Source organism: Colias philodice, chromosome 17 (assembly GCF_061535455.1).
Source record: "Colias philodice isolate Cphi_HAF_F1 chromosome 17, ilColPhil1 Martin Lab GWU primary, whole genome shotgun sequence".
Classification (NCBI taxonomy): Eukaryota; Metazoa; Arthropoda; class Insecta; order Lepidoptera; family Pieridae; genus Colias; species Colias philodice.
In genome coordinates, this window is record NC_143102.1 from 1,736,531 (window position 1) to 1,753,789 (window position 17,259).

Genomic DNA, 17,259 nt, shown 5'->3' on the forward strand with positions numbered 1-17,259 from the left:
GACAACAATCAAAAACTTATGATGCAAGTAAGTCGTTGTCATATATATATAAAGCTAACCGCCGCAAAGCTTTGAAGAATTTCGATAAAGCAAACAATAGGTAATGTATTGTTTACGTTAACAATACATAGTAAACACGCAATAAGCAGCAGGCAATAAATACCGAAACCTTTTGTTTTGACACTCTTTCAAAATGACTCATTGACAAACAATTTTATGTTATAGAGGTTGTGGAAACATTTCTTGAAGTTACTGAGGGCCAATACAGAGATTATTTATTTAAGTTATAGAGGTTGCGTATTTTAAGTTAAAGAGGTTTTGGGCTCTGATGGGAAGGGAACACATTATTTTTTGAAGTTACAGAGGTTTTTATGTTACCGAGGTTTAAGTTATCGAGGTTCAACTGTATAATGAGATAATACGATTTATTATAGTTAGTTTGATTACAGAGTTACTTAGGTACTCATAATCCTAAACCATATATTTATCTCTTGAAATTGAGTACCTAATATTTTAAAACAATTTGCAATCTAAAACAAAATAGTGGTGTTCTATTCTAGTGGGTACATACCCTTTTATTGTTATTTTTACTTTTATATCGCTGACTTTTCTCTTCCTATTAACATAATAATTTGTAGAACTTTGCCATAAATTACATTTTCTCTAACTAAACGTTATTGCATTAAAATATTAGATACGACTATCTAACTACTACTTACCATATGGAATTGTCTATTTCAATTACTCGTTACACGTTAAGTTAATTACAATAGTACATATCAAGTCAATGAGATTAACTTTAAACACAAGTTAATCGAACATATAATTTATTATACGCTAATCCGATAATCCAATAAAAATGTCTGTCTTATGCAATTATTTCTAACTATAGGGTGTCCCAACAAGAACGCAAGATTTAAATTTGGCGCCATTCGAAGTGTCATTGTTGACATTTCAACAATTGTTTTTTTTTTAGTAGAAGCACAGAGTAGAAGGTATAAGATAAGTAAAAATGGAACGCTAAACGTAGGATCAACGCATTCTCATTGTGAAATTTATTGTGAATTCTCATTATGATCAATTTGGGGTCACAATAATGCTCCAAAAGAGTCAACTGTGAAGAGATTATTATTAATGGAAAAAATTGCTGAAACTGGTGTGTTAGTGATGTAAAGACTATCTTTCATGTTTATAATATTAGTCAGGATAATACTAGAGCGGGATAGCTATACTTTTGTCGCGTCGTATTCAAATAAACTAATGAAAGGAAGGGATTTGAAAAAAGTTAATCAATTTTTTATAACAATTTATTTCTAGTACATAAGTTAGTCACACAAAATTGTTTCTATAAAAATATATATGGAATTTATATAATAACAATATCACAAGGCCATGTCGCGTATAGTTATTTTATTATTAAATATTTCTTACTCATAAAAAGTATCTAAAGCCTGGATAACTATTTCTACGTATAGCCTGCTTGCATTAACTACGTAAGAAAAAATAACAAAAAACAATAAATACAAATATTTATAACCTTAAAAAATATATGAAAACAACTTGTAAGCTTAAACTACTGGGTTGTAAGAAAAAATCGATTGCATCGACTGTCAAAAACTCGCAAATATAATATTCTCTCTTTCCTTCTGTTTAAGAGTGAGAGAGTACGATATATTATTGTATTTCAAGTTGATTTGCAACTGTGATTTTTAATGCAATGTATTTAAAATACATAATTATTTTATGCTATGTTAGCGTATAAAATGCTTAAAAATCGTACAAAATGCAAACTAATGAGTTGTTAATTACCCATAATATAAAAAATCACGTGTGCGCTCACTCTTTCAAAATATAAAACAAATATCAATAAAAATAATTTTGAATAAACAACTCCATTAAAAAATCTCAAAAATAAAAAATGTACTTTTTTCCTATAATATATAATAAACCAAAACCACATTCACCATTTAACATTTGGAAGAATCATGGCAGTTATTTTGGCACTAGTTTAATCAAAATAGACCTAGCACTTTTGTGTGTGAGCAAACGTTGTGCAATCATATAAAAAAATGTTTGTACATAGAAAATGTTACCTCCTAAAAGCTATTTGTACTAAAAAACTAAGAGATTATTATCGGTTAGTTTAAAAAAATTACAATTCATTCCACATAGAATAAAAATAATTGCTTTGAATTATTTTAAAGTAAGTTTACATATGTATGGAACTTCATTCCATTGCTATTTAAGTTTTTTTTTAATTTCAATAATTTCTGTTAATGTTATTCGTCATGGGATTTTTTCATAAATTATGCCATATAAACCAAATCCAAATGATATAACGTTTAAAACCTACGTTTTAAACCTATACTATGTTATGTTTAAAATCTAAATATTATGTAACTGACATTTTTATTGAGGAACTATATACTTGTAAGTTGTTATATATAATATGTAACATGTTCGTTAAATTATATTCTACGCGTTGAATATGATCAAAAAGTTCTTCAAAGCGAAGCAAAGGCGACGGCAAAAATACATGATGGATTATTTGGAGAAATTATTTCTTTTATAGTTACAGAATAAGTATGTTTTTGGTAACTCGTCTGAATAATAAATAAACTGTTATTGATGTTACTCTTAAAATAATAGTTTGGTTCCCTTTTTTATTATATTCAATTCAAGTTATTGTGTTACAAAATTTTTGAATATGTACCTACTAAGGGGGGAGCAAAAGTCCTTCCCCCCCAACTTTTTTGTCTTTTTTTTTTCGATTTTTACATATATTTAAAGTATGCAGAGTTTAATTGTTCTAAGAATATAAAAGTAAGCACAGTGTGGGGTCCGAGACGAGCGTAGTAAGGCAAGAAGCCCTTCCATAGAGAGAGGACTCCTTCGTTGCGGAGTAAGTTTGTGACTACCGCCATTTGGCTCTGCCCCTTGGCGGCGTTTTGTATCCTGGAAATAATAAGAAAATCATGTTTATTTAGTTTTCATAATGTTAGTAGGTACATTAACATGTTTTATACTTAATTTTTAAACTAACGTGTTTTTTTTCTAAGACTGTTTACAGAAGATTTAGAATAGTTTTTATTTATATGAATCGCCAAATATGCTGCTAAATGTAAGACTAGAGAACAGCTCCGCCAATTTGGCTGGTTTTTTAATGTTTTTGTTAAAGTAGAATGATTCTTATGTAGAGAAAATATGAACAAGGGGCAATAGGGCAGGACAACATTTGCTAAAATTTGAAAATACATTAAAATAAAACTATTTTATCAGTTTAAATCTAAGGTCATTCTCCCATTGCGATACGCACAGGCGATTCAAGTCTCGGAGACTAGTCGCCGCGGAATATCTCACATACATTGTACCGGTAGCGTAGTGCGCAAGCCTCGTGCGATCGATATTTTTTAATAAAAATATCAATATCGATATTTTCAAAAAACATCGATACGATATAATATGAATATCGATACTTTATTGCATTTCCGACATCCCTATGGGACTTGCGACGTTGCCGTCCTGCTGTCGAGCATTCGCGGTACGGTCGCCGCGCTGTTGCCGCACCGTGCATTTTGTATAAAAACAAACGACCGGCCGTGCGCCGTACGACTCAGCGCGTCTGGCTACGTCTCGTACAGACAGGACGAATGCTCCCCGTATGGGCGTAAGTACCGCGGACTTGCGATCCTTATCCGCAAGTCCATCCCTCACACCCCACTCCCCGCTTTCACATCCCAATCCTTTTCCGCGCTCGGCATCGAGGCGGAGTTTCCGGTGGGCAGGCTGCGAATGTATGCTGTATACAGGCCGCCCGGGGGGAGAGTTGACACGAACGAGGTGAAACGTCTTTTCGCCTCGAGCGTGCCGACGATCGCCGCGGGTGACTGGAACAGTAAGCATTCACACTGGCTATCCCGCCTCGATTGTTGCAACGGCAAAGCCCTTTATAACATTATCGATTATAACGACATTGTTATAGAGGGCCCTTCCGAACCTACTCATTATCCTCGTACAGACTCCCACCAAGCGGACGTCATCGACTTTACGATTCACAATGTGATCCGCCAGTCGATGACGCAAACTGTTATTGTGGACGATCTCGGCTCAGACCACCTGCCGGTATTGGTCGAGATCACCGCAAACAGTTCCGCGCTTGCCCCATCCTACTCCCGCCGCTGTGTTAATTGGGAGTTATTTGCGAATACGCTTGAGCGCTCTACGCCCTCACGCGCGGTTTCAAGCGCCGAGGACGTGGAGATATTCGCAAATGACTTGCATGATGCACTCAAGTCCGCTCTTGTCCAAGCCACGACTCTTAAACCGTCCACGTCCATACTCCCCCCCATTCCTTCTCATATCAAAGCCCTTATCCAGAGGAAGCGAGCTCTGCGACGGCAGTGGCAGCATTCGCGCTGCCCCACCCTCAAGCGGCAACTTGCTCGTTTGCGTGAGCAAGTTAGCGATGCGCTTGAGGCGAACAGGATCGAGGGCTGGCACCGTGCGATCGACTCGGCCGCCGAGGACTGGCCCTCGCTCCACAACCTCTGTCGCAGGCTTAAATCTTCAACCGCCCCCGCGCGCCCACTCACCGATTCCGCGGGTAATTATATATACGCCCCTCAGGGTCGCGCTGACTTGTTCGCCGAACATCTGGCACAAGTTTTTCAGCCGAACCCCCTGACGCCGTCGAGCGCCGCCCACGCAGCGGTGGTGAACGAACACCTATCAGGTTTTCTAGCATCACCGATACCGCCCGCTGAGGAAGTATTCTTCACCTCCCCGTCCGCCGTCCGCCGTGCGATTTCGCGTACAAAGTTGCGCAAAGCGCCCGGTGAGGACGGCGTGACGAACGAATCCCTCCGCCACCTCCCCCGTAAAACAGTCGCGGCTTTGTCGCGGCTGTTTAACGGTATATTACGCGCCGGTCATTTCCCTTCAGTGTGGAAAACCGGTCGCGTAATAATGATCCCGAAACCCGGCAAGAATGCCTCCTTAGCGGGCAGTTATCGACCCATCACCTTGTTGAGCACAGTCTCCAAGGTGTTCGAGTCACTACTGCTGCCTATGCTGCGTCCGTACGTGTCGCCGCGCGCTGAGCAATTCGGCTTTCGCTCGGCACACAGTACCACCCTTCAGATATCTAGAGTATTGCACCATGTTAGCTCCGCCTTGAACAGGAATGAGAGAGCGGTCGCAATATTTCTAGATATTGAAAAGGCTTTCGACCGCGTCTGGCACGAGGGTCTTATATATAAGATCCTTACCACTACCCAGTGCCCCGCGCGGCTCGTGAGGATATTGCACTCCTTCCTCACAGACCGCTCCTTTCACGTTTCCGTGTCCCCCGCCATTTCCCGTAACCACTCTGTGCAGGCGGGTGTCCCGCAGGGCAGCTGTTTATCGCCCGCGCTTTACTCCGCCTACACAGATGACTTCCCTTCCCCTGCGCCAAACTCTAATCAAATCCTCGCGCTATATGCCGACGATGTAGCTTTAATCGCCGCATCGTTGAATACAACGCATGCGATGATTAAGGCGCAACGCTGGCTTGATGAGTTGCCTGCGTATTTCGAGCGCTGGCGGATATCTGTCAACGCGCGAAAGACACAGGTAATTCGGTTCGGTGGTTTGACTCCCTCCCACCAACTCACTTTGGCTGGTGAGCAGATCCCATGGTCCGATACTGTCCTTTACCTAGGTGTAACTATTGATTGCCGGCTTCGCTTTAACAGCCACGTGAAGCAGGTAATCAACAAGTGCAAAGCCGCCCACGCCATACTTCGTCCGGTGCTATACTCCGAACTCCCGCTACGTATAAAGGTAAGCGTTTACAAAACCTACCTACGGCCGCTCCTCACGTACGCCGCGCCCGCCTGGTATGTGTATGTGTGTGAAAGCCTGCGCCGCAGAATGCGTGCGCGGCAGTCACTCGCATTACGCGCTATCGTCGGTGCGCCGAGGTATGTGAGAAACGAGCTAATACGTAGCGATCTCGGTGTAGAAACGCTGGATGAGTTTATCCTTCGTCTCTCCCAAAATATGTTCTCGCGGGCGGACGCCTCCTCTCATTCCCATCTCCGAGAGATTGCTCCGCACCGCGCCATTCCCGGGTCGCGTCGTCCAAATCCGCGCGATCTACTACCACCCCCCTCTCCTAAGGCGAACACGCCGTCCTCACCACCGGCATTGCAAACAATGCCGGCGCCACATACCGCGCTTCCAGCGCCACCTACCGCCCACGCACTTTGTGCGCCCCTCACTATTCCCTCCTACCAAATCCACTCCCACGCGCAAATAGCGCAATCCCAAATAACGCCCCCACCCCCGCAAGCCCCGCCTGCGACGGCGCTCTCTATCGCGCCGTCTGTCGCCTCACCCTGCATAACTCCTTCACAGTCGGTACACAACGTACCCAGCCACTCCTACGCCTATCCCCACGCGCAATTGGCGCCTCCCACCACACCCATTGGTTTTATGTCGCTCCCGTCCCCGTCCGTCCCCGGCCTAAAAAGTTCTGGCCGGGCTCGAAAAAGAACAAGGTCGGTTGAGTCATTGGAAACATCCAAAAGGTTCAAACAGTCGGGCACAGTCTCCTATACTGTGCCCCAATCGACAAATAATTTTGTTCCCAAACAGGGCGATTCGTCCTCCCATTAACCCGCCCGTATTAGCGGGCGGCGCCACACACCTGCTGCAGAGGACGAATCGTCCTGAACAGCATCCCCCACGCAGCCTCCTAACGGAGGCCGCGTGTGTGAAGACCCTTGCTGCTGCGCCGTACGACAAACGCACCGCTTCGGCACTGTAGCAGTCCGATAAGAAACGCATAAATTGAAAGAGCCCTACTTGAATCGCCTGTGCGTATCGTAATGGGAGAATGGCCTAATAATACAGAACTCTTACGTCACCCTGCGTATAAAAGAAATAATAATACATTACCTAGTTTTAATAATATCAACAGGCATAGACGCGATGGTAGTGACCAAACCGGAGACCATGGACGCGCAGAAGTGTAGCGTTATACCGTCCGGGACGTAGCCCACGAACATTTCACGCGCCTGCAATTATTATTATTTATTATAAATATTATATACAGCAATTACAAAGCAGTCTAGAGACATGATTGTCTAGAGAATGTAATACTTAATGCGAGTACAATAGAAGAGTGCGTGCGTGTGAGTGTGTATTTGCGTGTGTGTATTCGAGCGTGCGTGTGCGTGTTGTTATGAACCATGACGGAATGAATTTATGTTTAAATATTTGAAATTTATTTGTTAGTTTCGCTTATATTCTAATTATATAATTTTTATATATCAACTTTATATTTAATCTTTTTTTGACTCCTTAAAATACTTTTTGACATCAATTTTAGATTTCATTCCGAATCCAAACAAAGTAGAGAAAACAAATTAAACTTACTCAAAATAACCTAACTCAAAATTGAGTACCAGTTTGAGTTCAAACTCACCTGTGAGTATGTGCTGAGTTGTGCTGCGTTGACCACCATGGCACGACCAACTGTGGGGGTCGCCCCCCTCCATAGTTTGAGAACACCTTCTTCGCGAATTATCCTGTTTAAATTGATGTTTTAATTAAAATAATCTATACTAATCTTCTATAATATAAAAATGAATCCCAAAATGTGTTGGTTAGCGCATAACTTAAGAACGGCTGAACCGATTTCGTTAATTCTTTTTTTAGCATATTCCTTGAAGTACGAGGATGGTTCTTACGTAAATATGTACCACGGGCGAAGCCGGGGCGGACTGCTAGTAATATTATAAATCTGAAGAGTTTGTTTGTTTGAACGCGCTAATCTCGGCAACTACTGGTCCGATTTGAATAATTCTTTCGGTGTTAGAAAGCCCATTTATCGAGGAAGGCTATAATATCATCTCGTTAAGACCAACAGGGGCAGAGGACTGCGGGTAAAACCGCGGAGCACAGCTAGAACAATATACACACATACATAAAAAATTGCTTTCTCATATGTGTTTGAGCGTGTGTGTGTTGTGTTTACATTAAAACCAGCATAAAATATTATTATAAAAAGTACATAGTTATTTATAGGAGATGGTATCTTGCGTTAAATATGACTTGGTTGTAAATTAACGGCAGTAGTGATTTCTATTGTTACATCATACTGTTCGTACTTTCACCTTTTTTTATTAAAGGCAGTCACCTAAATAAAAGTAAGGTTTGGAAAGTGTTCTACGAAAAAAAAAACATCTGGTATTGTATAAAAACATTGAGTTAACATTTATTTCTTTAATTTTAATCATATACCTACTTATCATTTCCTTCTAATAACATTATAAATGCGAAAGTTTGTGAGGATGGATGTATGTGTATGAGTAGGTATATATGTTTGTTACTCTTTCACGCAAATACTACTGAACCGATTACAATGAAATTTAGCACACATATAGAGCGTGACTTGGATTAACATATAGGATTTAGATTTTATCCCGGAAATTTTACGGGAACGGGAACTATGCGGGCTTTTCTTTGAAAATGCGGGCGAAGCCGCGAGCGGAAAGCTAGTTACTTAATATATTAATAATTGTAAACTAACAATAAATTTTTACCTCGTGGAATATTTAAGAACATTGAGCACATCGAATATAAATCATAAACCACTATAAGTACATAATAACTTCTTATTTAATAAAAAGTCTATTAATAGTTGTTTTCTTCCGCACAATCAGCTGTCATGCGATTATAACTGTCACGTCAGAGAAAATGCAAAATGGCGCTCTACTTACAGAGGAGAAATAAATACTTATACGGTGAAATTAAACTAAACACTTAGGGCCGATTTTTCAATGCTTGGATAAAACTTATCCGTCCAATAAAGTATTACACGATAATATTAAAATGACACGTAAACTGTCAAATACGAACAATTAGAATACGTTTTTAAAATGGTAGTTTTATACATTATTCGACGAATAAGTTTTATCCAAGGATTGAAAAATCAGCCCTTAGTAATACAGATTATCTATAAATTTTGCTGAAGTGGTGACCATTTTGGTACTATAATAATATTAAATTTGTATTTTTGAAGGGAAACTTCTTTATCGGGGTTGGACAAAAATTTAGTGTAACATTTTTGCGTTACGCCGTACGTGTGACATTTTTGCGTTACGCCGTACGCGTGACATTTTTGCGTTACGCCGTACGCGTGACATTTTTAAGGTCATAAAGAAGTTTCACTTCTTACGTGTGTACTCTAGTACACGCATACATTTTTTATAAATAATGCTTACTTTTTTCCACAGAGATAGGAAGGAACATGTGAATCTGATTTCAAGTTGTCACCACTGCCCATTAACACTCGAGATTCTGAAGGTGGTATTCATTAATTCATTTGGTATTTAACTAAAGTATTTTACTTTCCATAATGTTAATTACCTTAATAACGCATCCATAACATTTTTGTAGTTTCTTCGTTGTTCCGCGGGCAGCCTTCCGTCAGCTGTCATACGAATTAGCGCCACCTGTAATCATTTATTAACATATTAATCACCAGCTGTGGATCAAGGATTTCTATATCTAAGATGATATTCTGACCTATATAACTGTAAAGTTTCATCCAAATCTGTGCAGTAGTTTTTTCGTGAAAGAGTAACAAATATACATACATCCATCCACAAACTTACGCATTATTACGCAGATTATACAATGAAATTAATGTAAAAAAAAATAGTCAGTACCCTAATGTATATGTTTCGAAAAGTGTCTTTGTATAGTATTATACAAGTTTTATATAACTTACAACAGACTAAAAACGACATCTCAAGTCGGTTTAGTATTCCCTTCACCGACCCTCTTTACACGGGTGCTGTTTAACCTTAAATATTTATCTATTGAGCAGTATATTAAAAACAGCACGTGCAATTATAAATAGCCAAACAAACAAACTATTTTTACAACAAAACATCGCTATGGTAACGCAGAACACTTGACGAATGGCACAATGACCTGATATTTGAAGCTTGGCCAAAACTTCGCCGGAAATAAACACACCTTTGAAATCAAGTTCAAAGTCGTTTATGTAATCTTGCAGGAGATAAGAAACACTTGAAAATTGGAAGATAAAGGACTGCTTAGATGTGATGTGAAATCTCCTTATCAGTACTTAGTATTTAATTTTATTTAAAAAAAATTAATCCGCCTTCAGATCTGGAGATAATTTAAATGCAAATGAAAGGCTCTAGCTTTCAAATTAAAAAAGAAAAATCGCAATCTGTTCGGCCAGTCGAAATTTCTGAGATAGCAAACCCAAAAAATTAAGTCGAATTGAGAAATTTCTCCTTTTTCAAGTCGGTTGAAAACAAAGTCGCTTCTTGCTATTAGCCTTTCCCTATGCATTCTTAGATTTTTAAACTATGCAATAGATTTTGATGGGGAGTGATTTTCGAGGAAGGTGTAATATTTGTTAAGATTTAGACACATTCGTATGTCACAGGTTGTTATTGGAATTTTTAAGGTTATTTTTTTTTAATAAAGTTGACGTTGGTAAGAATCGTACTATAGACTATACTAGCTATACGCGGCTTCGCCCGCTTTGTCTGAAACCTAATAAATTATAGACTAAAGGCTTCCTCTTGAATCACTCTATCTATTAAAAAAACCGCATCAAAATCCGTTGCGTAGTTTTAAAGATTTAAGCATACAAAGGTACATAACTAGGGACAGAGAAAGCGACTTTGTTTTATACTATGTAGTGATAGGATAACACATTTCTTGATTAAAATATGTCCTTTAAGATAAATTGTCATCTCTTCCAGTCCCCTGCCCCACATGGAACAGAAACAGGGGACTCACCTCAGCAGGAGTCCCCACGAAGGCTCCTATAGACCCTGCCGCGATACCGAGCGCCGTTTTCATGGCGAAGCCCGGCGCTTCGCCCCCGTGCTTCCTGAAATACACAATATAGTGTAAAAAAATTGTTCATTTCATAATTAATTTGCGTTGTAAAAAAGTTACGTTAGTTTATTAGCGGCCATATTTTCGTTGCTAACTTATAAAATAATAAGTTTGATACACGTGGCTATAAAAAAAAATAAAAATTCAAGAATTATTATTTCTCATTAAAATTGTCTTATTTAGGTATAGTAAGTATTCAATGCGGATAATTAGTGAAGATTATGATGTAACTGCAAGTATGTTATATAAAATTTCCACAAAAATTCATAACATTCATAGTCATAAAGATTGACGTAGGTTTTTATTTGAGTAGATTAAGGGTTTTGTAGCGTCAGATAATTAAGTTTATAGTTCCTTATTAGTAAATCAGGGTAATTATTATCTTTAACGTCACAGCACTATCACCAGAGCAACATAGTTGTGATAGTTCATAGTAGTGACGTAAAAGATAATTTGTATGTTGAATAAATTAATCGATAACTATACAGACGACTTATCACAATTTATATGATGATGAAGTTTTTGTCACATTTAAACATTCTTCATTACATGGCAGCATTTATTTACTAACAACATAACCTTGATATTATACCACTTTTTATTAATGATATATTCGTTATTATATATTAAATAATATCTGCAGTTCACAACCCTGCACTCTTATGACGTCACATATTTACTAAACCATATCATAAAATGAATGATGGGCTCAAGTCATAAAGAAAACTATTTTCGTACAGAATTTTGCTTATCCGACTCTACCGACCGACTCGACCGACTATTTTACACATTGAATTTTTGCATCTAATATATCATTCGTGGACACGTAATAGAAATTTTTGCTTTGCCATTTATTTTTGAAATGTTTTTGGCACGGTTAGAACAACATTTTGTTGTTTCCATGAAGCCGAAGTGAAATACCTAAGTCCATCGTGGTCTAGCATTCCTATGAAGTTGCATAATTATTAATTACTAACAAATCGAGAAATTTGTAGGTATTATCGGTAATTCATCAGAAAGGCAAGGGATCAACATTTACTAAAACGGCAGAATTTCATTTAAAAGTTAGATTATTGCTATTTTTTTGGTCGGTCGGTTACCTCACTATTTAGATGTTTGTGGTATAACTACATTGAAGTAAAAATTTTATAGCACTTGCTCCGACGCGAGTGTAAGTCCTAAACGTCCTAAGTAGTCTAGTTTTATCCATTTCATACTAAATTCGTAATGGCGTCAATTTTTTAGGACTAAGTAAGTACTCTACTTTTTATACATTTTTTTTTAATTGCTCCTTTATAGATTTGGACATTTGTGGTAGTAATGAAGTTCATGTTCTCTCTATCGAATACGATATTTCTCAGTTATATAATTGATACCATGGTAACTTATTGATGTAATATTTACATCATAGTACAACTATGGAATTGTAGCACGTCCATATTGACATTCGACCTGGTGATACGCATTGTATGATAACGTTAACATTGTTTATTCATCGATATCGATATGCTCGTAATATTTGGACATATTACTATACGTTAACATAGATACATTCAACCTTGAATTTCAGCCCAGATAATACAATCTGGTCTGAAAAGTCCGTAGGTAAAGTACCTGTATATCCAAAGGTCTATCCATCGTTAAGTTTTATCAATCTTTGATAAAATATAAAAATCTGATCGACCGTTTTGATGGCTAAACAGTAAACACTTAAGACAGTCAATTATTATATTATTATTATATACTTATCCTTTAGGATGTCGATGACATTTTTCTTGCATTTTTCCGATTTTCCCTATCCGTCATACCGGGAGCCGGTATGGTCGACAGACAGCGAAATTTTGAGATAGACTTTTACATTAACTCGATTTTCTCCGTATCTAGTACGAATCAAGTTAATTCAAGTTATAAATCTTATTGTAAATTGAATAATCTTTATTCACTTTCAACCATTTCTATATAAATACTCAATTAAAGCTAACACAGAACTTTCAACAGAGGGTAGTGTGATATTTAGATAAGTTTCGGTTATAATTTGAATTAAAACAACATTTGGAAGTAATTAAAACATTTTATTTACAACTTATCACATTAGGTTTAAAATACAACACAAAATTCAAGTGCCACCATACAAATTTTTTACACAACACACGATCTTAATATCGTCACAAAAAACCGCCACTTGAACGAGTCATCAAAAGTGGGTATCGTATTTCAACCTAATTTTAAATGACGCATGCCGATTTGGACACGATGTTTTGTTTATTAGAAACTTAAGCTTATAAACTATGTATTACGAAAGTATCGCAGCACTATATTATAAATATCTTGAGTAGGAGCTAAACAAAAATAACTCAAAAATTTGGGTCAAAAATTATGTACATTTAAAAACATAGTTTTTGGAAAAAATATTGCAACTAACGGAACTTTTAGACATTTTCTAAGATTTAGATAGATTAAAGCATCAAAACAAATCAACAGAACAGTACAGTTCTAAGAAATATTTCAAGATATAAGTTGTTAAAAGTAGCAAAAAATTGTTCATTTTGGTACCTGGAGGCTATAAAAGTATGGATACGACTTTTCGTAAAACATAATATTTTCAAGGCATGGCTCTTATTAGATGTGTTTGTTTTTTACTATCATACATTCAAAACATCTATTCTGGTCATATTTCGGTAATGTAGCAGTCAGCAATCAATTAAAATTTTAATGCATACAAAAATATTCCTGAGGCATATCCATACTTAGGTAGCATCCTAAAAATACGCAATCTGTCGACGTACCGGCTCCCGGTATGATACTACGTAGTATCATATTTCACTACGTATTTTCATGTTTTTGAAACAAATATAATGCTACCCTATGAAATATATCAAAACTAAGTAGTTTTACGTTTTAGATCTAATATCAACTTACCTTTTTATCCATTTCTGGCTGAAATATAACGACAATAAAATCGTCATCACGCGTTCGACCTTGCACATGCTGATAGTTACAGACCGAATTTTAGTGAAAATTAACAGAACTATTATATAACTAGTATATATAATCAATATTTAATAACCCATCCATCGTTGCTTTTAATATTCAGCGAATCACTTTAAGATTAGAACAAGTTTTCACCAAAACAAAAATACGTAGTCACCACGTGCGATGACGGAGTTTTGAATGACGCGTGTTTAAATTTTTTTCACTAGCGCTGCTCGTGTTTTGGCGTCACTAGCCGGCCTGTTTCTTCTATAAGCATTTGTAATGTGTCAGAAAGGATAGGGTGATATACAATGAGGTTGTTTATACTAAAAAACAAAACACTCGAACCCACACCGGCCCCCGGTATATCGACATACACGGCGAAAATTTGTTTACACCGGGAGCCGGTATTTCGACATGCGAGAGGCTAACTCAAATATAAGAATTGAAATTTTTTTTATGCTACGTAGCTTTTTGTTGTCATTATTTCTCCTCTTTCATACTTTTAACTTATAGTACTAGTTATATTTGATTCTTAGATCTCTCGATTGGTCAAACAAATTACGGGTTCCTGGAGGTCTAAAAGTTAGTCGTTCGTTCGAATTAGTCTCTATCTAATCTAATCTCTATAGATTGCATATAGCCCTAATTATTATACTTTCTTCTAACACTAAAATGGAAAAGATTTTATGTAAACGTAAGTATTAGTATGGTTATATGAATATCCTTGTACTTTGTTAGCAGTTAACATGAACGTGACTATTCATTTAGTCAATTGACAATTCTATTGTTAGCTTGATAAATATTACAATACAGTATTTAGATAGTATTTGATACTTGCTAAGTATAATCTTATATATAAAATTCTCGTGTCACAATGTTAGTCTGCATACTCCTCCGAAACGGGTGGACCGATTCTCATGAAATTTTCTGTGCATATCGGGTAAGTCTGAGAATCGGCCAACATCTATTTTTCATATGTACCACGGGCGAAGCCGGGGCGGACCGCTAGTAATATGTATGTTCTTTTTTTAGTAACGACACCTATCCCTACTTATAGTGTAAATGGGAATATTTATACATGCGAAACAGATAAACGGATTTTCGTGAATTTTAGAATACCGATAAAAACTTGGTTGAAACGTTTAATGGCATTCATAGAACTACAACACAAACAATTTTAATTGTATTTATGAAATTGCCCTAGTAACTAAATTGCAACAGTATCGCACTTTGAATTATATTGCCACTATACATATAAATTAGTTATTACATTTGATATTTTAATGCCTTTTCCACCAGAAAAATATTTTCTATAAATAGAAAAATTCCATTTCTATTCTTTAAAAATTTATCATGTAATAAAGCATTTGAACGCTATAAAGTAATATAAAGTTAATAAATTAATTTTAACTCATCTTCATAAAAGTAAAATAAATTATTATACTATATCTTTTACGAAATTCAAATTTATATTATACTATTATGTAAAAAGGACAAGGCAATTTATATTTCTTTCAATACTACTGATTTTTTATTAAGATTGTATAATGTGTTGCAATTAGAAATTAGAGATATTTTTAAACGCGATTTATTCATTATTTTATTATCCCGACGTTTCACACACTTCGCAGCGAGCGTGGTCACGTGTTAACACATTAAAATCCGTTAATATTTTTAAATTCTAAATGTTTAATACTCGCGTAAAATCAAACACTAGAAAATACAATGTAATGCAATTTAACTATAATTAGTACATGCATCATAGAGGAACGAAAAATGGGCAATAGAACAGAATAGCATTTGTCGGGGCTAACTAATACTAGTCTAATACTAGTCCTACTAATACATAATATTATAAATGCGAAAGTTTGTTAGGATGAATGTGTGTGTATGTTTGTTACTCTTTCACGCAAATACTACTGAACCGATTACAATGAAATTTAGCACACTTATAAGAGGGAAACTTGGATTAACACACCGGATAGGTTTTATCCCAGAAATCCCACAGGAATTGTAACTATGCGGGTTTTTCTTTGAAAACGCGTGCGAAGCGGCATGCAGAAAGCTAGTATAAACATAAATTACTCACTCTTTATAAGAATCAAATAGCCAACTATATACACCAAGGCGAGTGGTAGTATATGTAGCCTGTCGTAGGAGACCCGCCGAGAGCCCAGCGTATAGGGCCACAAAGCCCTCTCTCGCTACAATCTCACCGGCCACAGTGAACGACGATCGGCCGCCACCACTCAATTGCATTCGAGTTTTGATCAAATCCAAAGGCTGCACTACACAGGTTGCGGCCATACTGTAAAATAATATACGTATACTAACTAGGATACAAACTTAATAGTGATTTTAAACATGTTTAAATTGTAAAAACCATTAAATCCTCCTGAAAAGGAGTAGGAATATTTGATGTTTAGGAGTTCAGTGACAAATACATGCACAGAAGAAGTACATTATCTTCCTAATATTATAAATGCATATCATTTGTGGTAGAATACATATTATGTTCCTTTTTCACTGGAGAACCGCTAAATGGATTTTGATAATACTTAGCAGAGATATATCATATTTTAACCAGCTTATCTACCATTCAACATGTTTTCAATCATATAATATCATTCAGCCTTTCTTTAGTAGTGGTCAAAATAATGTCACTTCTACAGCTGTCTGTCTATGCATGTTTAGATCTTTACAACTATTTAGTGGTTTTTGATGTATTTTTTTTATTGATACGCTCTCAAGGAAGATTTTAGTGTATAGTTTGTTCAGTTCAATCAGCTGCTTAATGAAGAGTCTACCCTATTTAATATTATCTTCTAGTAATAATCTTCAATTACAATAAATCAAATTATGAAATGTAAAAAAATAATACATCAATGTTAATAGCGAAATGCATTTAGTATACGTTATATAATCGTTCTTTCAACATAATAATAAAAATTTGAAGGTCAACCACATCAAATTCATATTTATAATTAGATATGCCCAAAATTTTAATTAAAATTATGTTCGATAAAAAAATAATTAGTCACTACCAATAAAACGTCCAAAGAATTTCCATTTTATATTATGCTAATTGTGAAAATACACAGTATCGTTAAATAAATATACAAACCCTGCAAAACCACCAAAGGCGAATTTCAATCCATTTGGAATATATCGCTCTTTTACAGGTGCTGCAACCGTTTGAGTTTGAGCCATTATTGTTGGTTTATTTCTTATTTACTGTTTAGTTAAAAAACACCATCAATGTTATATTAACACTCGTTCAACGAGGTTATTCAGGAGTGAGTCGAATCTGGAATCAGTGTTAGCAACCTGAAGTGAGCTGATTATCGT

General features: G+C 36.6%; 1 protein-coding gene across 2 annotated transcripts; it reads right to left on the reverse strand.

Annotated features, from left to right (window-relative positions):
• Positions 1-1,289: 1,289 nt before the first annotated feature.
• Positions 1,290-17,220, reverse strand: LOC149480843 (mitochondrial 2-oxoglutarate/malate carrier protein). 2 transcript variants are annotated; one of them, XR_016316912.1, is made up of 8 exons: positions 17,036-17,220; positions 16,001-16,219; positions 10,834-10,927; positions 9,418-9,503; positions 7,472-7,574; positions 6,943-7,061; positions 2,402-2,955; positions 1,290-2,362 (listed from the first exon to the last, which is right to left on the reverse strand). XR_016316912.1 is itself a non-coding variant. In XM_089705761.1 (7 exons), the coding sequence occupies exons 1-7, from the start codon at positions 17,119-17,121 to the stop codon at positions 2,775-2,777; spliced, it is 888 nt and encodes a 295-aa protein (XP_089561887.1). In that variant the 5' UTR covers positions 17,122-17,220; the 3' UTR covers positions 1,290-2,774. The 2 variants fall into 2 exon arrangements, 1 of the variants encoding a protein (XP_089561887.1); XM_089705761.1 differs by having other exon boundaries at positions 1,290-2,955.
• Between the last annotated feature and the right edge of the window lie 39 nt (positions 17,221-17,259).

Excerpts from the sequence above, each read along its gene's own strand:
- LOC149480843 (XM_089705761.1), bottom strand. The coding sequence starts at position 17,121 with ATGGCTCAAACTCAAACGGTTGCAGCACCTGTAAAAGAGCGATATATT. Across the intron at positions 9,504-10,833 it reads TCGTGGGGACTCCTGCTGAG|GTGGCGCTAATTCGTATGAC; the intron begins GTGAGTCCCCTG and ends AAATGATTACAG. Across the intron at positions 2,956-6,942 it reads GTTGATATTATTAAAACTAG|GATACAAAACGCCGCCAAGG; the intron begins GTAATGTATTAT and ends TATTATTTCCAG.